The 23,410-nt window shown below is 39.7% G+C and overlaps 2 protein-coding genes and 1 long non-coding RNA gene across 7 annotated transcripts; 1 reads left to right on the forward strand and 2 right to left on the reverse strand.

Moving 5' to 3' along the window:
* Positions 1-279: 279 nt before the first annotated feature.
* GTSE1 (G2 and S-phase expressed 1) lies at positions 280-11,508 on the reverse strand. 5 transcript variants are annotated; one of them, XM_014248873.2, is made up of 12 exons: positions 11,454-11,508; positions 10,742-10,825; positions 9,999-10,056; positions 9,319-9,922; positions 8,075-8,245; positions 6,542-6,698; positions 4,980-5,357; positions 4,715-4,787; positions 4,068-4,316; positions 2,744-2,939; positions 1,719-1,859; positions 280-714 (listed from the first exon to the last, which is right to left on the reverse strand). In XM_014248873.2, exons 2-12 carry the CDS (start codon positions 10,818-10,820, stop codon positions 631-633), a joined length of 2,190 nt encoding a protein of 729 aa, XP_014104348.2. In that variant the 5' UTR covers positions 10,821-10,825; positions 11,454-11,508; the 3' UTR covers positions 280-630. The 5 variants fall into 5 exon arrangements, with proteins under 5 accessions (XP_014104348.2, XP_087911467.1, XP_087911466.1 ...); XM_088055341.1 differs by having other exon boundaries at positions 11,440-11,507; XM_088055340.1 differs by having other exon boundaries at positions 11,483-11,501.
* Positions 11,509-15,415: 3,907 nt separating this feature from the next.
* Positions 15,416-17,690, forward strand: LOC148184360 (uncharacterized). The gene is made up of 2 exons (XR_015772590.1): positions 15,416-15,702; positions 16,900-17,690. It is a non-coding gene; the product is annotated as an uncharacterized LOC148184360 (long non-coding RNA).
* Positions 17,691-21,064: 3,374 nt separating this feature from the next.
* TPRKB (TP53RK binding protein) lies at positions 21,065-23,405 on the reverse strand. Its single transcript, XM_005519196.3, has 4 exons — positions 23,057-23,405; positions 22,473-22,595; positions 21,995-22,171; positions 21,065-21,182 (listed from the first exon to the last, which is right to left on the reverse strand). Exons 1-4 carry the CDS (start codon positions 23,195-23,197, stop codon positions 21,096-21,098), a joined length of 528 nt encoding a protein of 175 aa, XP_005519253.1. The 5' UTR covers positions 23,198-23,405; the 3' UTR covers positions 21,065-21,095.
* Between the last annotated feature and the right edge of the window lie 5 nt (positions 23,406-23,410).

The raw sequence follows: 23,410 nt of genomic DNA on the forward strand, positions 1-23,410 counted from the left end.
TTGCTTCATGTCCCTTACGCCTGAATAAGCTGAAGTTTCTCCCAGCTGGGGGCAGCTACGACTAAACCATCCGGCAGTAACCAAGCTCTTATCTCCTGCTTTGCAACACAGAAATTCAGGTGGTGCTGTTGCATTTGTTCTACTGGCATTCAATACTAACATGTTTCTTTGCAAACTTGCTACGCCACCTTGAAGTCTGCTAGTTTTTAGCTACATATTAACATTTGTTAGTGAAACACTAGAAACATCTACCCAAAGCAGGCAATAAAAAGTTGCCACTTTGTATAGGTTTAGCAAACAACTCATTTATTTTAAAATAAAACTTCGTTGTACATAAAAGGAAAGGAATCAAACCACAATCGGTAGAAAGTAAGGAGGCAGGTTTCCAATTCATGAACTGGAATTCCAAATTTTTTGCCTTAGTGCAACATAGTTTAAATACATCCGTTGCAGCACATCCATGAACAAAATCATTATCACTCTCTGACTGTATCAAGACTGTTAGAATTCTGTTTTGTTAATGCAGGTCCAGACAATCTACAGCCATCTTCAAAAAATTATGAGTGAGGAATAACACCAAAAACACTTCAAAGATCACAGTTGCTAAGAATTCTTCATTTCAGTTCAAATTCAGAACTTGAGTAGAGGGGAATCCAGATTTTCTTTGTTTACATCAGGGCTCAGAGTGATAAGAGGAGAACTCAAATCAATTAGCTGAAAGAAAAACAGCAAAATTTAGCTAGTGTAGTCAACTGTTGTGCATTAGCTACTAGCAGCTATAATCTCTATTATTCTCAATTATGTTTCATGCTTAGTGTTCCTATTAGTATCTAGAAGACAAATACAAGCACCACACTCAAGCTTTTGGGTTCAGGTTTTTAAAAACCTATTAAAAACCTAATGCTCATTCTTAGACTAGCACAAGCTTATCACAAGGTAGTTATTGCCCACACTTATCTTAAAATCCTAAAAGCCTTTTCCAAGTTTCATTACTATGCATATTCTAGTAACAGTGCCATCCAGACAGGACATAGCACTTCTGAACTCCTCTGAACATGTCCCCCTAAGTCAGAGTTCTGCAGTACTCCTCTTTTGACAAAATTTGAAGGGTCTGATACTCAGTTGAGCCTAACTACAAGTTTTGTCAAAGGCTGCATGCTCATAGTTACCAGCATTCATCTGACAATGATCTAAAGACATCTTATCTTCAAGCCACTAACGTATAAAAAACACTCGCCCAGAAATGCTTGTAAAATTTAAAGCAGATTCCAACAGCACAAATCTTCTAGCTAAGGAGAGGATTAGGAGAGAGAAGCTGAACAGGAGGCATCCTTTCTTTTTTGACTAAAATGAGTTGCTGCCAATAACTGAAAATGCAAGAAAGGTGAAACAAGAATAAGCATGCCAACTTTACTGAAGACAGCATTCACTTCCTGCTTCAGAAGAGGTTTATTCTGTAACAACTGCTTTAAGTACTGTTCCTTCTCCCTCCTCCTCCTTTTCCTATTTGCAGATTGCTCACTGAGCTCTAGTTCAGAACACATTGTTTTTAAACATGACATTCTCTTAAGAGCTCCTAATTATGTATATCATATTGAGCTAATATTAAATAATTCCTACAGTATTATGGAACTGCTCTGCAGGCAAAGGAACTGCTCTGCAGCCAGTTGACATTTTTCTGCTAACAACTTGCACCAGATGATTTGAATAAAACTTACCTTTATCTGCCCAGATAACACAGGCTTTGGAGAAGTAATCTTACTCACTTCAGGAGTATTGGAAAGGTCAATCAAAGGTCTACTTCCACATTCAGAAGTGTGTGGGAGAGATTTGTCTTCTCCAATATCTAGCAGTAAAGCCTTTAAAAAAAAATTCTGTTTTTCTCCCCTGTTTACCAAGTTTCATTCATATACATTGATGCAATCAATTTAGCTTATACAGCTGTAATAATCACAGATCAGTGTTAATTTACAACTTGGTATTTTTCATGCAGGATTCATTGCACACCGTATAAAAACCTCAGCTCCTACTCTGCCAGTGGGTAGAGGGAAAATGTGGTAAGAAAGCATAAGAGGTCCCTTGGGGCATAAAACAATTTTTCACTTGAAAGTAGAGTTAAATTTAAATCTGAAGATAGTAACCCTCTTAATACTTAAATTAAAATTAAATTTAACTACAATTATTGTGCAATGTTATTTAGCCATATAAACTACAGCTTCACACTCTGGTGATGGGTTTGGAGGGGAAGCCTTATGAGGTGCAGCTGAGGGCACTTGGTCTGTTCAACCTGGAGGAGATCATGGGGAGACCTTATTGTGGTCTTGAACATCCTCACAAGGGGAAGCAGAGGGGCAGGTACCAATCTCTTCATTCTCATGAAGAGTGACAGGAAACATGATGAAGTTGAGTTGGGGGAGGTTTAGTTGGATAGCAGGAAAAGGTTTTTCACTCAGAGGGTGGTTGGCACTGGAACAGGCTCCCCTGTGTGAACCGGCCACAGTACCAGCCTGACAGAGTTCAAGAAGTGTTTAGTGTGATTCCTGGAGTGCCCTGTGCAGGACTGGGAGCTGGACTTGATGATTCAGATGGGTCCCTTCCAACACAGAATATTCTATTATTTCATTATTCTAACACATTCTAACTTCACATATACCAAAGTGGTTTCCCTACTTATCCCTTACCTTGAAATAATTCAAGCAGTTTACCCAGTAGTTTTGTAGGAAAATATATTGTCATTTCTTACCTCAGGTTGTTTCTCTTCAGACAGCTGATTTTGTACTTCAGACAGCTCGTTTGGTACTTCCACCTCTTTTAATGCATTTTCTACTCCTTCTGTAGCAGTTTTCTCTGGCGAGAAGCTAAGTACAAGAGGTTGCACAGGTGGAGAGGTATCATCTTCTGAAGACATCCGTGTCTTACTCTCTTGTTTCTGTTTAGAACTAGGGTAAAGAGCATCAGCGATAATTGAGTTCTTTAATCAGCATTAACTACTAAAGACAGACAAGCCAATTTCTGACCTCATTTTCTCCTTTTTTACCACAAGCTTTAATGACCAAAAGGCTTCCCATATTTTTATCCAAATAAATGCTAGTTACCCACAAAATACAAAATATTTCATTCTGCATAAGTATAGCCTACCCATGTAAAAAAAAAGAAGGGACTATGAAGAATTTAATCTTACTTGACATTTCCATCCAGCCTAAACTTCACACAAGGCATTTTAGTTGGTTTTTTTTTTTAAACTTGGAACAGCTAGCAAAGATGTATTGATTTTGTGTATCACTGAGCAACCCACTTTAGTCCCTGCTGAAAGGAAGTACCAACACTGGCTGGAGGACCAGAGGCTGTAATTAGTATGTGGTTAGTATGATAAAGTCATTGTAGACAGAATAATTGTTTCCCAGAGAGAAAAGACTATTTGAGACCTTTGGCCCAAGTAACACAACAGTTTTCTAGCCATGAATCATTCCTACTTAATACAGTTCCTCTCCACCAGCCACAAAACAAGCCTGCATACATATATATGGCCCTTGACAGAAGACGCTGGGCAGACATGAAGAAGGCAACATTACTTTCACAGAAAAAAAACAGAATTGAAACGTAAGTAAAGCTGCTCAGAAAATAAAGTTCAAGTCAACAAAATCCTTGGCCTATTGGCTGATGCTTTAAAAAGTGTAATTTTGCAGACAATTTGCAACAATACAAAACAAAAGTCCAGATAATATGCATTTTAATCAGCTATTTCCCTTCATCAGAAGGCAATAGCAAAATACCACCAGAGCATCAGACACAAGTCTTAAATTTTTCCCTTGCTCAAGAAATACAAATAACTTCCTATTAAAGCTATAATTCTTTCCTGTTAGGTATTGACTCACCTCAATGCGGCTTATAGCATTTTACCAGTCACAAGTTATACATTTTTATTAGGTGTATACAGCTTTTCTATGCTCAAAGGCTTTATTCTAACATTTAGCTGAGGCCCTTGAAACCCAAGAGTCATCACTAGAATTCACTCAGAGACAGTCCGCCTACAGTACTCATTTCATACATGAAGATTTCTGTCTTACCCAGCTGTAAAAGTCTTTTTGGTAGAAAAGCTGAAGCTTTGCCGAAGAGATGCAGCATGTGGAGAAAATGCCATTCTTGGTAGAGTTTTAGGAGTTACTGCTGGGAGCCCCGAGATCCGACGGACAGGTGTAGGTAGGCCAGACCGTTTCACACTGGCAGGAGTCATGGCAGCAGACTTCTCAGGAAAACAAAAACTCTGGAAGACCTTATTTTCTGAGGCTTTCATAGGAGTGCTGACTGCCATGGCACTAGAAGAGGAACACACCTCAGACAAAACCTTCTAGAAACTGTTTGAATAACACTATTCTACCAAATGATAGAAATCCATTTCCCCCCTCTGGTCAGTAAGGGAACAGTAGCCACCTCAAAGTTGATAATAGTAAGCATAGTAAGGACTTTACTTGATAAGAATTCTTGTATGAACTATTTTAGTCTATTTAGCCCTGCAAAGAAACCTCTTCTGAATAGAGTGGGAGGGGTTCTTCGGGTTTTGATTTTAATCAGTTCCAATAGGCATCAACATATCTAACTTGGCAGGTCTCAAGGGACTAGACAATTAGAAGTTACTTTCAAAAGACTGTTGCAACACCCAACCATGTTGCAGGCTAAGGATGCTCAGTGCATTCAATTTTCAGTGAAGCCCTACCTTCCAGGTGTGCCACAAAATGTTAATCCAAGAGAAGGTGTTGCTTTTGGTGCCGATTTATTTGGTGTTGCATCTAAAGAGAAAAGTTTCGTTAATTGCTATCAGATTCATATTTATTTCTTTTATAGCAGTTATCTTTCAGTTAAATACTAATTCCTTCCCAAAGGTGGACAGAAGTGTAACGAAATAAATAACAAGCCTTCAAGGGTAACATTTGCTTTTAATAACCAAAGTAGAAGACAGCTCATACAAAGTATGTGCTTACCTTGAATCTTCACAGGAGCCTTAGTTTGACTTGTGGAAACAGACAAAACTCTAGCCTTGGGCTTTGGACACAGGCTTCCTTTTGCTGAGCTCCCATCTCGATTCTGCTGACATAGCTGCTGCAGACTGGAAACAGAGCTTGGTCTCCAAGTTCCACTGCCTGCAGTCTCAGATGATGTTGCAGAAGCTGAAGATTTAGCCAGGCATATAGCACTAGATATTTTGGGAGTACTAGCTGATCTCACTTGTTTCCTGGATTTCCCAGTATTGGCAGCCTGCAGAGATGACACTGTGGTAGGTCTGACAAGGGCCAACCTGCTTGTACTAGATGGAAGCTTAGAGCCACTCACACTAGCTTTTGATGACATGCTTGATTTTCCTGAAATAGAAGGTTGTACTTCTGAAGTTTTTGACTAAGAAGAATAATTATACTAACCCAGAAAAGAAAAACAGCAACTTACAGCATTTAAATTTAGGTTCAAACAATTAGAGTTTAAGGAGAATATATATGACTGCTGAAAATTTAGTCCTCAAATTCTTCGGCAATTTTATTTTATAGTCTTCTCACCAAATTCCTGAATTACTGCAATTGAGTGAAGAATATTCTTCAAGGAATGCCAGAACAGCTTGCAGATTCAAATTACTTCCAGCATTTACTCCCAGCAGAGCTGGCTCTGTTCCCTTAAGCAGCCTTTCAAGCAAGTAATAGGTAGAGTTACACTGATTAACACCATAGGCTTAACTACCACACAAGCATTTTTTCCAGATTTCTGTAAAGTTCTTACTTTTAGTCTGTAGGTTACTTTCATTAACAGGATGAATCTTGATTAGACAGTTCTATTGCATAAAATAGTTCTTAATAAGCTTTTAATAGTATGTTATTAATCTCCCAGAAACAATGTGCAAAATAAAAACTTGCTCAAACTTGGTATTTTGATAGATGTAGAACTGTAGTCCTTACATCTGTCAGTACTTTCAGGAGACTGTTTTTCCTGATCCTTTGAGGCTTACTGAAATGGATAAATTGAGGGTCTCAATACAGTACAACTACAACTCTTGGCTGTGTTATCTCCCTAAAGGTGTTTTCCCCACCTGCTTGAGTTAAAGCTCATCATTTATCTAGGCTTACAGAAAGGCGGAATAATGTCTTCCACCTTCCTTTCAAATTTCAGTTGTTTTGGTGTTTTGCTTTTTCTTTTATTTCCAGTCAGACAAGCTTAGAGTATTCAGAAGCTCATGTTCTTTGCTATAATAGAGGAGATAATGCATAAAGGGAACATAATTCCTGGGGCATTGCTTCCTTTCTAGCTGTGTCAGATGCTCACATGTAGACATCAGGTTTGTATCAGTCTAGTCAATCTACAGATTATGCATGTCTAACATTTATCTTTAGTCCACAGGGATTTACCAGGCTAGCCTAGAAAAGTTTATTCTCCATACAAAACATTTCGTAGTGCTTGAATGTACTGAACACCATTAAAACATTTCCAGATCCAAAGTCCAGAAAATGCTTAGCTATTTAAAAATTGATTCATGGCACAAATCTGCAGTAGGAGAGATTACCTTTTATACCTATAGGAGAAATGGGTAAACTTGAATTAAGACTTGAGTTCATGCTGGAAACTGATGATGAAGATGATGATGATGATGAAGTAGTCTTTCTTGGGAGACCACTGGCAACACCAGGACGTTTCAGATATATCATCTTATTTAAGCCAGGCTGAATCAAAAGCAAAAAAAAATGCCCAATTTAACACATTATATTGCCATTATTTGTCTTGGTATTGTAACTTATTACTTGTAATTTTAGAGGAGCTTCTTAACTCATTAAATGCAAGATCACATTTTAAAAAGTGAATTTTCTTAGAGACAGATCATTGTATCTGGATTGTTATACAGAACTGGAACATCAGATCTAGGAGGCAAACAGTTATTTTTATTCCAGCCACAAATCTGAGTATGGACTTAAAGGAATTAAAAATAAAAAAAGCCAGCCCAGGCACCAGTATATGCTGGGCACCAACCAGGTGGAAAGCAGCTTTGCAGGCCAGGCCCTTGGAGTGCTGGTGGACAAGCTGAACATGAGTCTGCAACACACCCTTGCAGTAAAGAATGCTGATAGTATCCTGGGCTGCACAAGGAAGACCACTGGCAGCGAGTGGAGGTGATCCTGCTGTCTGCTCAGCCCTGAGAGCCCACATCCAAAGATCTCCATACAGTTCCAGGTTCCCAAGTATGAGAGTGATTTGGAGCTACTGGAAAGAGTCCAGCAAAGGACCCCTAAAATGATTAAGGGACTGGAGCATCTCCCACCTAAGGAAAGGCTGAAAGCTGGGACTTCTCAGCCTAGAGAAGATAAGGCTCAAGGTGGATCTCATCAATACAAAGAAATATCTGAAAGGACAGCAGCCAGTGGTGCCCAGTGACAGGACTAGATTTAATGGGCAGAGTAAAACACAGGAGGTTCTACTTCTGAACATCAGGGAACACTTTTCTTACTTCAGAGGTGACTGATCACTGGTACCGGCTGCCCTATGAGGTTGCCAAGTCTTCATCCTTGGAGGTACTCAAATGCTGTCTGGCCATGGGCCTGGGCAAATGACTCCATGTGGTCCTGCTTGAGCAGGGCATTGGACCAGGTGACCTCAAGGGGTTCCTTCCAACCTCAACAATTCCATGATTCAGTGAAGTGACACCCAGCATTAAAATATGCATTTAAAGCTTCAAAGCAACTGACAGCTGTAGGTATACTACCTTCATGCAAGTTACGGCAACATTTTCATATGGTATAGTTAACTACACATCAAAAACTTTCTTACAGGAAACTGCTCATCACTTACCTGCAGCTAGTGCTTTAAAAACAAAGGCATCCTTGTTAATCCAACATATTTGTAGTTGCTCTTAAGTATGTTAATGTGTTACGGACTTAAGAGCACACATTCAAGAATGGTAAATATAAAACATTGATTATTTTCCTTAAAATCATTTTATGCAACAGCTTTAAATCAAATTAGAAAGTAAACTATTATTCACTATTATTATTTTCATCAGAAGTACTACAGAAGTTCTTTCCATACTAAGGAGGCTTGCCATTACCTTACTTGGTGCAGGAAGGACTTTTGTGTCTTGCACTGAGGAACTGCTACTGAAAGAAGATGGAACGGCATCTAAAGCAATATTAGATTTATCAGAAATTACTTCTTCAGATGATCCCATGCTGTTCAAGTCTCCTTTTGTAGAAATACTAGTATTTTTTCCTCGTTTGAGCTGCAAATTTCAATGCAACATTTTAAAAGCTACTACTGCTTCTAGAAATCACTATAAAGCTTTTTACACACATTGATTCTGTCCAGAAACAGAGACAACAGTCAATGAAGAAGCCTCCAAATCCAGTGAAGTCTTCAGACAAATAGAGTTTGAAGTAAGCCTAGTGAGTGCATTTGCCAAGTACTAGGAGATGCCTGAACCCAGATACTGCACAGCAACTTAAGGCCAGTTCTGCAACAATTCATCAGTACAAATCATATAATCATATTCACCTACGTAGTATTCCATACTGTAACAGCTGTATGTTCCAACTATATTGGACTCTCCATTTATTATTCTACTTTGATTTGGCTTCCAAAAGGTGAAACATTACAATAGTAGACAGCATTATGCAAAGTGTTCAGACAGTGGGGTATAACTTCTCTAGTTAAAGCATTTAAGATAATGTCTTTTTTTATAGCACACAAAATCAAGAAATTTATACTACAAAGGAAAATCAGAGTCCTGTAATTCCTATAGATGATGGCTCTTAAGAAGCCCCTACCACATCTTCAGTAAAACCTCTAATACATACTAGAACCTAAGCTATAAAGTGTAGACCAATAAAATCCAAAAGATACCGTACCTAAAGACTGGGATTTGTGCTCAAGGTCACTAACACAACTGTTTCCTTGCTATCCCGGAATACATTTCAATTGACAAGGATTAATAGTAAATAAAACAACTTTTACACATTAAGTGTAACAGTACAGTAATTTTACCAGCAACACAGCCGTGTCAGAAACCAGGTAGAAGCCAAGAATGACAGTATTCACAAAACCAAAATACAATGGAAAAGAAATGTATTTGCAAATGCTCTACATTGTCATAATAGACAAAGTAATTGGTTACTATACCATAGTACCTGCCCTCATTTTTTTTTTTCTGTATGTTTTCTGACTAAGGATCATATGAGGTAGAGAAGTATCAGAAGATTGAAGTTAGCTTTTAAAAATAAAAGATTGCAGACAGATTAAATACTCCTAAAACACAGACTTTACTTGAAGAAAATGTTGCCCAGAACTTGACTTTACCTTGTCAATTGTCAACAAATTGATTTTTCCAAAAGCAGATGACGGTTTTGCCACTGGCAGTTTGCCTACAGCCTTTGTACTTGTTTCCTTAGTTTTCTGTTCCTCTGTCAGGGGCAAACTGGTATTTTCCATAGGAGACACACAAATTTGAACAAGGCTTCTTTTAGGAGAAGCAGGAAGAGCATGTACCTTGCCATCTGATACAAGTGTCTGTGATGCCTTCTGAAAACAAGGGGGCAGCTGACATGCTGGACTATCCTGCACACAGAATGTCTCCCGTTTAACAGCCCTGGGACTAATTTCTATATTTTTGTTCCTCAGTATCTTCAGCTTTGAGTTTGAGTCCTCTACAAATCTTTCTACAATCTTGTTTTCCTGTTCTTCTGATTGGCTTATTTTGGTCTCCTTGTTCTTGATTCCAGTCTCTATTTGCAGTGCCAACAAATGAGCTTCTTTGAAAATTTCCACGAATTTCTCTCCTTGAAGTGGGCTCCACATGAGTTTATCATCACAAGCAGACACACACTTTTTTGCTTCAATACTGGCAGCAATACATCTTTCTTTGTGTCCCATAGGTCCAACAAAAACTTCATCTTCATTTCCACTACAAAGAAAAATAATTTAACCCAGCACCTTACATATGTCCATTTTGAAGGGTCTACAGTATTTACATAACTTACCTTGTTGAAGAGAGTGAAAGGTCAAAATCAAACTTTTCATCAGTCAGAAGAGGAAAGTCTGAAACCATAAAAAGCATTTTGTCACAGCATGGATTTGCAATGAAAATGATTGCATTATGCTTTGACAATCTGGTGAGTGATGTCAGCTGGCAAAGAAAGCTTTAGCTATCAAGTTCAAAATATTAAACTCAGGAAAAGAAGGTCCAAGAAATTTAAGGTACAATTATGAATATGATCATAATTGTGAGATCCCAAATATTGTAAAACAGCTTAATGGTAATTTTTAAGAAGCTGTAACAGCAACATGGAATGCAGCTCATCAGCAGCCTCCAATTAAAATAAGTGAGAACATGTAATCTAGAGCTATGTGACAACATGTTCATCCCATTCATCAGTTCTTTTCTTGTTCAGGCTACCACAGAACAGTAGCAGGAGCCAGTGAGAAAGATTACTTTCCATGTTAGTTAATATAAGCATTAAATAAATCAGCTGATGGATAAGGGAGGAGCTCAGATTAGATATATAGAAGAGAGGTTGATGACATCAGTCACTATTACACAAGATTTAGCACCACTCCACAAGCTCCTCAGGAGGCTTCTGAGACTGGCAACAACAGCCCATCCAAGGAAGTGAGTAAACAGAACATGACATAAGGCAGACAGAGGATGTCCACTGATCTAAGCTGTCCTAACCCATAACGGGATATACCACATAGAGAATAACTCAGTATGTTCTCCACCTACCATTGCTCATGCAAATATCCAGTTTTTCTTCAGTCAAATGACTCAGGCTATCTGCTGACATTTCATTTTTTTCCTCCATAGTATCTGGAATATATAGAAGTAGACATGCAAGAGGTTTAAAAAAAAACCCCAAAACCGAACAGCAACAGGGTCACAGACTTTGATGATACTGCTGAATTAGTGAGGAGGTAAACATTCCATTTGAAGACTCTCACATTTAGAGACTGCCACACAGAATCACAGAACAGTTAGGGTTGGAAGGGACGTCTGGAGACCATCCAGTCCAATCCCGTATAAAGGCAGGGTCACCTGGAGCAGGTTACACAGGAATGCCTACAGGTGGGTTAGAAATATCTCCAGACAGGGAGACTTCATGACCTCCCTGGGCAGCCTATTCCGGTGTTCTGCCACCCTCGATGTAAAGTTCCTACTCACGCTGAAACTTAACTTCTAGTGGTTTAGTTTAACTTAGTATTACTACTCGTTCTGTCGCTGGGCACCACCGAAAAAGTGGTTTATAGGATGCCACACAGCTCACTATCCCGCCGACCGCCCAGCACCCCACCTCAGGCGAGCTCGCACAGGTTCCCCCACCTTCCCCGGCCGTAAGGGGAAACGGGGAAAGGCCTGCGGGCACAAGCTGGAGCTCTGGGGAAGGGCCCGAGCCGGGCCCGCCGCCCCCGTCCCCCCGCGCTCACCGCTCGCCCCTCACCGCCACCGCGCACGAGCCACGCCGCGCACCCGCCCGGACTCGAAAAGCGCGCCCCATTCACGTGGCGCACCCGGCGCTCCCTCATTGGCAGGTTCGAAGGATACACGAGTGCTTCCGGTGCATTCTGGGACTTGTAGTTAGCAGGGCCCCAACGGCTGCTGGGTTGCGCAGGCCGTACTGGCCCGTTCCGCCCCGTACTTGCACTCGCCCTCGGGCTGTGGTCGGGGTGCGTCGCTCGCGCCGATCGTCCTTACGTAGTCCGGCTTGCCTGGCCGGCCTTGGCAGCCGCGGTGGTGGCAGTAGCGCAAGGGAAAGCCTCCGCAGGGTGTGGCCGTTGTAGCAGGACTCACCTTGAGGTTGTGCCGACGTGCCCCATGAGTCCAGGCACAGACGCCGTGCTGGCTGCGGTGGGGCCTGCGCGCCGATTCCTTCGGTTTCCTTGACATATCTGCTAGATATCGTTGTCGTAGTAGCTTAGCTTTAAATGTGAAGCTACAAGGAGGTTCAGCTTGGACATAAGAGGAATTTAATCACAGAAAGCATGATTAGACATTGGAATGGGCTGCCCAGGGAGGTGGTGGAGTCATCGTCCTGGAGGTGTTCAAGGAAAGACTGCATGTGGCGCTCAGTGCCTCGGTCTAGTCTAGTTGTCAAGGTGGTGTTCAGTCAAAGGCTGGACACAAAGGTCCTTTTCAGCCTAATAGACGCTGTGATTTTGTGAAGGGGATATATATCTAATCCTAAGGTGGCATACGGAATAGTAAGATCTGTGAGTGTCGGTTCCAACTACAGACTATTATTATTAGTCCCATTAAAGCAGCCTGTTAGAATAGTTTTAAAAGTAGAACTGTGTTCGTAAAAAACACTAGGAAAATGCCACTCTTCACGTTTCTTCTAACATTTAATGCTGTGCAGTGCTTAGGATTTTCTCTTAACGCGTGCGTGGCATGAGAAAATGCGTTCCAGTGATGTATTCTAAGTATTTTGGGATGACTAAATCAATCAGCTGGAATTTATCAGCGGAATGAGAATAGTTAATCATAACCTGCAGATTTTCATATAGATAAGATACTCTCTAATCCTTTCTCCAGTCGACCATTTGTAATTTTTTACCTTTCATGGAGCCCCACAAGCAGTATGTATGTAACTTAAGTATATAGCAAGTATCCTGTGTATTGGCAAATACACACAGTAAATGGCTGGGGCAAATAGGCTTCTGCTGAATATTAACACGCTCACCTCACACTTCTATCTCCCTTGAAATGACACGAGGAGTCCCTCCTGGCTGGCAGGCGTCAGTTGTGTGGGGAACTGTCCAACTTAGTTTCTTGTAAAATAGGCCAATCCTTATTGTTACAGTTTCTGTCTTCCGGCTTTTTGTATCATAATTTTCTATCCATTCTCTTTGATGTCTTCCTCATTGCTCCTTGAATTACTCTTAGGGATGTAATGATTTCAATTTATTTAATTCTTTTATTTCTTTCCATTCAAATTCATGTCATTATAATTCCTATATATTATAGAATATATAGGAATTATAATGTCTCTGTTTTCAAGATTTCATTTCCTTTTACAAAAGGAAATTCTTCATTGTGAAATTCTTCATTCATGAAAGGAAATGAAATCTTGCCATTTCAATGAGGATCAATTCGGCAAGGTGTGGTCCATTTCCCTGCACTTCATATCATCCCATGCCATTTGATTGTTTTCCCTTTGTTGCATTTTTTTTTTTCTTCAAGTATTTAATTTCATCAGTTCCTTCTCCTGTCTTTTTTTTGACTTCATTCCCTGACTTTGGGACTTCAGTAAATGTAATTTTGGTAACTTTTGGTCCTTTTCACTGCACCTCATTCCATCCCAATCAATTTGGAGTCACTGCATTCCCAAATTTTCTTTTTTTTTCAATTACATTTTATTATATCATATCTCCCTTCCAGCGTGTTTGTTACACTTTCTTCTCTGCTTTCAAGATTTCATTGTTGAAATTTCTGAACCAAAGTGAATAAATGAAAATGGAATGGGATGACATGAAGTGCAGGGAATGGACCAAACCTAGCTGAGTTGATACTGTTTGAAATCACAAGATTTCATTTCCTTTCACGAAATGAAGAATTTATTTTCATGAAAGTAAACGAAATCTCAAAGTCAGAGAAAAAAGTGAAACAGACTGGGGCAGGGTTATAATGACAAATTCAATGGTTAAAATTGTGAAATAAAGCAAAATTGTCATCAAATGCAGGGAGATGAGATGAGATGAATTGCTCCCATTTGTACGCCTTTTGTAGCTGCAATGTCCCTGAAGTTAAGGCTTTGTGCTTTTCTCAAACCTAAGCCTAAGCCTAACCCCAAGTGGAACAGTAAAAGCAGGCTGTCGTTGAGGCTGAGGTGCCAAGCATATGGGTAGTGGCATGCAGAAATCTGTGGAGGGAGCAATGTTGGGGCAGTGCTTCCCTTTGCATGCCTTCTGCACTTGCAGTGTCCCTGGAGCTTTGGGCTTTGTGGTTTTTTCAACCCTAACCCTAGGGTGGAGCAGGAAAAGCTGCATTTGTGTGAGAAACGTGTGGAGGGAGCAATGCTGGGGCAGCACTGTGCTCCCTTTGGCATGCTGCCTTCAGTCCCTGGAGCTCTGGGCTTTGTGGTTTTCTCAACCCTAAGCAGAGCAGGAAAAGCAGCTTGTTGCTGAGGCTTTGTTGCCAAGCACTTGTGTAGTGCTGAGCAGAAAGGTTTGGATGGAACAATCCTGGGGCAGTGCCATGCCCCCCTTGGCAGGCCTTTTGTTCTTGCAGCATCCCTGGAGCAGTATACGGCTTTTATTGTTGCATCCATCCCTGTGTACGTTATTTAAGAAAACTGAATCCAGGAGTTGTAACCTCCTATATTCTCAGGATGAGGTCTGAAAAAGCTAGAACTGATTCAAGTCAGTGATTCTTTACTGATACCTGAATTTCTTCCAAGTCATTGTAATATTTCTGGTTTTCTATATTTAATGTATTACTAATAATGAAGAATGAGTCTTTGTCCTCAGTAGCTTCACTGGTTCCAGCGACACAGTTTTAGTCACATGGGTCAACAAACTTAGTCTTAATTTTCTGGAGTGTGATTTTATGAGGACATATCACTGGAAATCACTAGTTGTTTTAATAAAACTAAAGGAAGCAGTTTAATTTATATAAAAACATAAATGCAGTAACCAGGACATATCTGAAGGAAAGGCAAAGGCCTTTAGAAAGGCACCAGGACTACAAGTTCAAATTTGTCTTAATAGCAATTATATGTGGCAATAAGCTGAAAGTAACAGTTAAATGAGAAATACAGTTATTTTAAAGATGATGCAATAAAGTGTTTTGGGAAAGAAGTGTTTTGGTCTGTCTTTATAAATTGCAAATTTAAATGTGTTCATTTACAAGCCCCAGAAATCATCAGAGGGACATTGAATTGGTTATACTAAACCCATCATTAACCCAGCTGATCATGCAACACCCAGCTTGGCAGAAGTTCTGGTCAGCCTCTTGGTAATCAATGGCTCCAGTTGGTCCGGGAATAATAGGATGAATGTTACTTTGTTACTAACCCTGGATGTCAAAATGTTATTTTTTGTGGTGATATATTGCTTATTGACTGCTTATTGAATGTGATCATATTATAAAAGTCAACATTTTTTAAATAAGGGATGTGCTTTTTTCATAAAACAATATTTGAGTATTAGAGCACATATAAGTGATGGTGGTTTGAAATTTCACTCCAGGGAATTTAAACCAAATTGCATTTGTAGAAAGGAACTAAATTTTACCCCAAAATAGCCTATGATCTAATAGAAAGTCATTCTAAGTTATAGCTCATCCTGCATTTTTCACCACCACCCTCCATCTGTGCATTACTGGTGTTATGAATTTGGCAACACTTCAGCAGCAAGCTGTTTATAACAAGAGATCCCAGCAGCTAAAAGAAGCCAGTCATTGGGATTACTTATAACTTGCCTTGTGAACTGCTCAAGGGAATTTCTTGAAGAACTGTGTCAAAATCAGCTTTAGAAATCATTAATTTGAGAGCTTTCACTGATACATAAGTGTTCCAAAATTGTTGTTGGTCAAGTCGGTGGGCTTGGAAGATTCTTTTTGTTGGTGCTGAGAAAATTTTCTCATTTTGTGCAAGGAAACAAGAGGATACAAAAGGCTTTTTTCCTCTCTGCAAGAAGAAATCTGACGCAGTGGGAATTCAATCACTCAGACACTATGAATGCTTGCAGAAGGTAAGCTGCATATACTGCATTCCTCTCAGGTAAGAATAGAAAAGCAAATTATTGGCAAAATATTCCTCTTGTGGTCTTCACATGATGCTCCCAAATGATCATGAACTGTGTTATTTTATTTGCAGCTACACATGATTGTCCTGATACAAATGTTAAATGTCTGATTCTGCAATTACCTTCTGTAAAAGCTCAACGGCAGAATTTCTGTTTTATTGATGAATTCCTTTTTGGGGATTGCATTTCCTAGTCTTTCAGTTTTAACAAATCAGTTTTGACAGCTCTCTTCTAAGTGTGCCTAAGTATGTAATTTGTGGTTTAAAGTTCTTTTTTACTTATAAGCCTATCTGTGCTAACATTTGTGGTAATCTCTACTCTTCTGTCATAGTAACAGCAGGAACACGTATGAACCAGACCTGCAATACATCTAATTCATCTCAGACCCCTTCCTAACAAACGTGAAAATCACAAGCTAGTTAATCTCCTTTTGGCATTCCAGTTCAGATGTAATTGCGTACATTAAACATTTCTTTCCTCTTAAAAATGAAGCAGCAGGAACAAGGGCACTGGGGCTTAGCAGGCAATTTTCAATGAAGATAGTAGCTGGAGGGCTGTTGCCATAGGTGAATGCTTCTAGTTTCAAACCCTTCGGGGAAGGTGACAAAGCAATATAAAACGTTACTGCAGAGAATCCTGCAGATATTCTTTGCGTAGTTACTCCTGACTGGTACCTTTTAATGAATGCCTTGACACAAGTCCCCTCTGAAAAGCAGAGATAGAAAAACATGCCAGAACAGGATGGAAAGATCACATGCAGTGCTTATTCCTGTGGATTAAAGCTTTGCAAACAAGTAATTTTTTATTTGAACCCTGCCACTTTCATAATATTGCAAAATGAAAGGATATGTTTTTTCTCATACAATGATCTGTATCAATAGTGAGGAGTAAGAGCACTGTTTCCTCTAACAATCCCATAGCCAGTCTCTGTGCCTGTCAGGAGGTGAGAAATACCAAATGGCTGGTAAATGTTTTGCATTTCCAATTATAGAAATTATTTTATTAGCCCCAGACAGTTTGAAGAGCTCTTTCCCAAATCTAGTCAATGATTCAATGCACACTCTGGATTTCATTACAAACACTATTGAACTGTTAATAAAGAAGAATAGTTTTTAACCTTAATCTTTCTTTTTGTTATGTCAGGATACATTCTCTCCGTGCTCACAGACAGAAAACTAATGGAAACAAAAGTGAGAACTGGCACAGTACCTCTGGGTTTAAGCACCAGCATGAAGATGATCTTGTTACAGTCCACACCCTTTACACAGTGATCATCATGATCCTTCTAGCGGCACTCTGGGGAGCCTGGTCAAGAACGGATTCATCCTTATAGCAGCAATATGGCAACTTTCTTTGTCAAATATTTAAAGAAGTATTTGTTTCAATTATCTACACTCAAGAGGTACAAAACAGTGGTCTCGGCATATTTCAGTTTACTTGAAACTGCTTAAAAGGTTGCTACTTGTGGAAGGGAATCTATGAAGGAATTTAACAAACCATGTACAGAACATAATTTTGTGAATAACAGAGACCTGTTTGACCTGTACACATTTATATTACCCTCAGCACGTATATGAAACTTTAAGCACGATATTCTAGAAAGAGGAGTTCAACTTCTGTTTTATTGGTCAATGTTTTGTACAATATTTTGTACCCCAGCTTTCCATTTGTGAACTTGTCGAGTCTCTACCTCTGCTAAGTTTGCTTGTCCCAATCCATAGTAAAATGTACACTGTAAGGAGGAAATAATTTGCCATGCCACAACAACATAGGAAGACATGATCAACAAACCCAGGTATTCTGCCAGGAAAGGAAGATCATTGTAAATCAAATTCTCATCTCCATTGCTGAAGAGAGTTTATATGGGGCTTGTATTCATTATTTTTAACTTATGGCAATGACTTTGTAAACTCAGGAATAAAATGATGAAATAAGTTGCTTTTGTGAATCCTTTGTCACAGAACCAGCTGGCTCAGTCTTCATCTTGTATATATTTATCTGCAACCACCACTTGCTTTTCCATAATTCATTAACATCTCATGGCAACACCAGCTTCTATGTACACCAGCCCATCGCTGATGGGGCATTCCATACTCCCACATTTTCAGGGAAGTAACCTCACTGAGACAACCTGCAAGTCTTCTGAACATAGAGCTATCTGGCAGTGTTCCACTCTTTGTTAGTCGTCTACTACTGATGAGCATACATTAGTGGGCTGGTAGCTCTGGGGGGCAGTGACTCTTTGAGTCCAGGCCTTGGGAGCCTAAACTCAGCTTAAACCCCAAATTTTATCACTGCCTATGCTAATACACAGTATCCCAATAAAAAAACCAAACAAACATCACCCTGCAAGGTACTTAGACATCTTATAGACTCATAGATACACATTTGTAATTAGGAAGTACTTGCGGACAACACAATTCTTACAAGTATTGTGTACCCCATTTTGGTATCCATCCATGATCAGGAGGGGTATATAAACTGAAATGTCTCTGAGAAGAGCTCCAGGAGTGTTACCAAAGGTCAGGGTAGCACCAGAGACACCGGTGTCAGCTCTCAATAGGCAGTGAGGTGGCTGGAATTGGAGCTCCTCCATTGACACTGCATTCTGCCAGTCTTACCCCACCGGGCAGACACCACCTCAGCATGCTTTAACATGGGAGCAGTGCTTTGATGATGCTCCCTAAAGAACAACACACAAAGGAATACTTAAGAAAACAGATGATTAGAACATTAAATAATTGTCACAGAACATAGGGACCCAGATATAAAACATGTAGCATGAACATTACAAGTGAACACAAAAGGATGGGCCCTCCCTTTTCAATATATATTTGAAGTACACAAGATGGGACAGGGACCTACACATTCTGACAGCAGCACAAAAACCCCCAGTGATTATGGCTGTGGGACAGGCAATGGCTTCAGTGTGCTGGAAGTCAAACACAAAATCTCAAATGCACCCCACCAAGGAAAAAAAAAATCCCTAGAACAATTGACCACACAGCATGATGCAGCATTTAGTTGTTGAATTTATAAATTCTGCAGGCATAACCCTGCCTCTGAAGCACTGGAGGTCCAAACAAGGTATTGAAAATACTTCAGTTTCCTCTTTCACTTTGTCAGAGAGGAGATGAAGTATCAAAGTTAGAAGAGACTGCTGCAGAACATTAAATGTTTTGAAAAACATGGTTTTTCTTAAATTTTTGCTTTCTTGGAAAACAGCCTTGGTTGATTTAACAGTAATATTAGAGATCTAAACTAAGTAATTTTTAATGTGTTCCGAAAGACAACTGTATCTTTGCAGGGTGAACAAAATCTACTTTTATTATCAGTTTTTCTAAATAACTCATTTAACTTGGATAATGCAACCACATTTAGGGAAAATCTCTGGTCTTGCACAGCACAGTCTTCAATGCAAACAGGCCCAAATCATCTGCCTGACTGAATGACACTTTGGAGACTTCAGCTCCCAAAATAATTTCCTGTAAATCCACCCATGAAAACACCTCATTTGAGTCTCACAGTAAATCACAATTTAACTTATGTCAACAGTAACAAGCTATTTAATGTCTCTACACCAATGAAATAGATGGAAAAGTAGAAACTAAGAGCCCAGGTTTGGAACTTGTGTGTCAAAATCATCATTTTATCATCAGTGATCATTTTATTACTATTTCTCCTGCATTAAGCAGGCCAGATAGATGTTTTACATGTGTTCAAAAAAGGCAGTGGTTTAAGTAAGCCTGTCTGCTCTTATTTTGAACTAACAAAAACACTGTAGTTCAGCCAGTAAATCTTATGATATATTCCATGTACCAACTGTCAGAACTGGAAAACAAGTCTATTTTCCATGGTCATTTTCACATGCTGATGTGACACACTTTTGTTTTTAAAGACTCAAGTCCTTCCAAGCTCCATTTTTTACTACTGCCTCACATTTCCCTTTAGAGAAGATGATGCATTCTGTAAAGCCATCTTTAAAACAAAAAGTCAGCACAGCCATTTGTCCCTAATCCTTTGATAAATCTTGTAATTCCCTTAGTACTTCACACCTAAATTTGCTATTGGTCTGGTTGGTAAGAAATGGTCTGGATGGTATTTGTACTACTGTGTTTTAACTAAGGGAAGACTTAACTGAAATCAAAATGCAAAACTGAAGCTGTACATTTCTGTATTAAACACAGAAAGACAAAACCAGGTCTATATGTCAGTTCACTGGTCTGTTTACTGTACAGAACATTTCAACTCTAAGACTTACCTCTCCTTCAAAATATATGTGTAAGAGTGTGAGGCATTCTCTTCCAAAGATCTTTTAAGTGCACTAATCATAGTACCTCAGAAAACATCAGGGAAAAAATACAGCATAAAAATAACAAGCACTATGGATTTCTACCCACTTAAGACAGTAGTTTTACTTAAACAGGACGCATACATGTGATTATATGATACACATTCACAGCTGTTGCACCTGGTGACTACTGGAAATCAATAGTCCTCCTAGTTCTCTTTCATGGCCTTTGCTAGCAGTGGTTCAAAAACCCAAGACAAGTTTTATGTCCTTGCAGAATGCTATGTATGCTCTATTAACAATTTAACTGGATACAACCTATGGTCCAAATTTTTCTGTGAATTCTGCACCTGTAACCAGGCTCTATGAGTTCAGTATCACCATGCATGAATCAGTGTTAAGAAGTAAAAGCACCACTTCCTAGCCTTTAAAGCCAGCAATGGATGACATCAGACTGTCAGATGCTTACACCACCACAGCATTATCCACAGACTTTATTCCCTTGTACAGATCTCTGATACCCCTGCTCCACACTGCCACTGGCTGGCACAGCACCCCTCTGCCCCTTCCTGTCCTCAAAGGGTGGGCAGCAACTCTATCCCAGTGGCACAAAGAGGGAGATGCTGCTGATTGTTTATGGAAAATGTCCTTCCTAGCCCATCAAAAATACTTGGGCTGTAAAGATGCCTTTTCTGGCAGTAGTATTGTTAAAAGGATATCATCCATCTGGTTGCCAAACCAAAACAAATCAGAGCATGATAATAAAAATGATTTACAATGTTTAAACCCTCTCTGGGACTAACAAAACATTTGACAAAAGTACAGATTTCCAAGCCTTTTGTTTAAGTTCAGCTTAAAGTACTGCCAATTCTCCCTTGTCAAGAAAAAGAACCAAAATGCCAATGGCAAATTCTACTTGGCATGCTCTCTGTGCTTAGAACACAGCTCAGGTTACCCTTGTGTCCAAGCTTAAAGCTTGTGTTAAAGCTCAGATGTCATCAAACTACTCAGTACTACTTCACTTCCTCTGAAATTTATTTCCACATTTTCACAAAACATCTTTTGTTGACATTCTGCAAACAATGCTGTCCAATAAGGTGCCGATTTTTTCTTCCTGTGGAGTAACTTTGTACATCTGCAGAAAAAAGACAACAAAAACAGGAAAGATGTATAAGGAAGAAAAAAACTGATGACATACCTTCTAAAAATATGTACACAAGAAAAGATTATTCCCCTCTACCCCACTTTTACATTGGAAATTCCTATTTTCTTGTGACTGCAAGACAAAATTTGGACTGAAGCAAATTCTGAAATTACAAGAACAAGGAAAGCTATGAAATGAATAAGCAGCACTTTTAGCTCCACATGTTAAATGCCATCATTTGTCCAGTTCTATTCATATGTCTCCTATCAGTACTTTGAAGACATGATAAAGATTTAAAGTTACTTGAATTTTATCATGTAGGAGATATATGCTTCAAAATAGCTGTTTAGCATATAGTAATCTGTTAAGAGCATATATACCCCAAGGCAGCTCCTAACAGCTAATTAACCTGTTTTTATTTTAACCACCCCTACTGGGACTATCTATTACTTAAGCTTATGGAACTGCTCAGGACTGAAATTTTTAATTAAATGAGTATTTGCCTGAAAAACAAGAATCAAAAGTGCTTGGATGGTAGGCAGCAATTAGGGATTTATTTTTATGTTTGAATCCCCTGACAACATTAATAATTAGAAGACTTAAAACTTTGTGATGTTTGTGTGACAACTAAAACTTGTTTCAACTAAAAAATTCTAAGAAATAATAAAGGTCCACTTAAAGCACGTTTTCAGTTGTGCTAAAAAAGTACAGATCCTAAGTTAATTATGTCTGTTGATATCTTACCAGACAACTAAATAAACTGTCCCTTTTCTCCACATTAGTCTTCTTTTTTGGCTACACACCTTTTTAACTTTGGCAGTGTCTGTTAACTGGGGGAGTTCATCTAGGGAAACCTGCTGACCTTCCACCTGAGATGCTATATCTGCCAGATTGACAGTCTTGTCTCCTTCCACGACCAGCACAATGAGTACTGCCGTGTCGCTGTCCGAAACGCCAAACTTTTTAAATGCATCTGAAATCTGAAAAAAGATTAAAAAAATATTATGAATCACTTTCTCACTGCATATAATGAACCTTTTCAGTTACTGTGTCAGATACACCAAGAGTATAAACTGATAGACATTTTAGATTAACGGAATTCTGACAAATTCCGTTCCAAAGCTACAAACCATAACAGCACATTAGTGTTATTTAAAACAACAATTAAAAACTTCTACTAGTAGCCAGGTACAGTGTTAAAGGAATACATGTACTTAGTTTGGCTGTATGGATCTTAGCAAGCTTTTCTGGCAAAAAAGAAATTTGTTCAATAAATCTTACATTGTTGCTTGGTGAAAGGCTGAAAATAATTTCTGCATAGAGTGTTCTGGTCTTCATTTTACCTATCTTCTGTAGATGCACTGCTTTGTTGGCTGCCACAAGAATCTGAAAAGGATCTACAATCTGTAAAACACCACAGAAAGAGTTATACAGAATTAACTTACTGTTTTGAAATCTGAAAAAAAAGTCCGGACTGCTTCATTTTGATAGCCTAATTCTAACAAAAAAAGCGAAAAGATTCTGAAACTATTTATGGGTTAAATGAGAACAAAGGCACCAAACAGATTTTTGACAGCATGAATTAATTAGCACTAGCGTTTAGACGTGAAGCAGGTTTAAAGTCTACTAAGCACGATGTGGAATTAATCAAAACAACGTGTTTGGCCAATCTCACCAAGCCTCTGTTTTACACAGACGAAGCCTTCTGCTGTAGGACACAATAATGAAATCAAAGGAGGGCACTTGCACAGAGGCTGGAGGACGCGCAAAGTAACTCGTGTGACAGCGACTGGGAGCCCGGGTCAGCCTCCCTGAGCTGCCACGAGCATTTCCCCCCCGACAGGGCGGCACACGCGTTCGCTCACCATCGCAGGGTTTATCAGTGCTCCGTCAATGGATCCTTCCATGGCTTTTTTCCGCAAAGCAGCGGCATTTTTCACGTGCTGGAAGAGGAGCAGCGTGACGCTGCGGTCAGGGAACAGCTCCAGCCGGTGCGTTCGCTCCATCCCGGCAGCGCCCGGCGGCCCCAGGGTATCGGCGGCACGGAGGCGCCGCAAGTCCCGTGGAAAACACGGCGCTAACAACACGGGGCCACTCAGACCGGGGGCTTCCCACAGGAATCCCCGCGCTTTCCACAGGAATCCCCGAGCTTCCCGCAAGAATCCCCGCGCTTCCCGACGCCGCAGCAGCCGCGGCCCCGGGGCCCGTCCCACCGGCCG

The sequence above is a fragment of the Pseudopodoces humilis genome, chromosome 5 (assembly GCF_049639895.1).
Source record: "Pseudopodoces humilis isolate 2021_Gansu_Grassland_sample_001 chromosome 5, ASM4963989v1, whole genome shotgun sequence".
In the NCBI taxonomy this organism is placed as follows: domain Eukaryota; kingdom Metazoa; phylum Chordata; class Aves; order Passeriformes; family Paridae; genus Pseudopodoces; species Pseudopodoces humilis.

Excerpts from the sequence above, each read along its gene's own strand:
- GTSE1 (XM_014248873.2), bottom strand. The coding sequence starts at position 10,820 with ATGGAGGAAAAAAATGAAATGTCAGCAGATAGCCTGAGTCATTTGACT. Across the intron at positions 10,057-10,741 it reads GGATATTTGCATGAGCAATG|ACTTTCCTCTTCTGACTGAT; the intron begins GTAGGTGGAGAA and ends TTATGGTTTCAG. Across the intron at positions 715-1,718 it reads TGTTATCTGGGCAGATAAAG|CTAATTGATTTGAGTTCTCC; the intron begins GTAAGTTTTATT and ends TTTTTCTTTCAG.
- TPRKB (XM_005519196.3), bottom strand. The coding sequence starts at position 23,197 with ATGGAGCGAACGCACCGGCTGGAGCTGTTCCCTGACCGCAGCGTCACG. Across the intron at positions 22,596-23,056 it reads CACTGATAAACCCTGCGATG|ATTGTAGATCCTTTTCAGAT; the intron begins GTGAGCGAACGC and ends GGTGTTTTACAG. Across the intron at positions 22,172-22,472 it reads GCCTTTCACCAAGCAACAAT|ATTTCAGATGCATTTAAAAA; the intron begins GTAAGATTTATT and ends ATCTTTTTTCAG.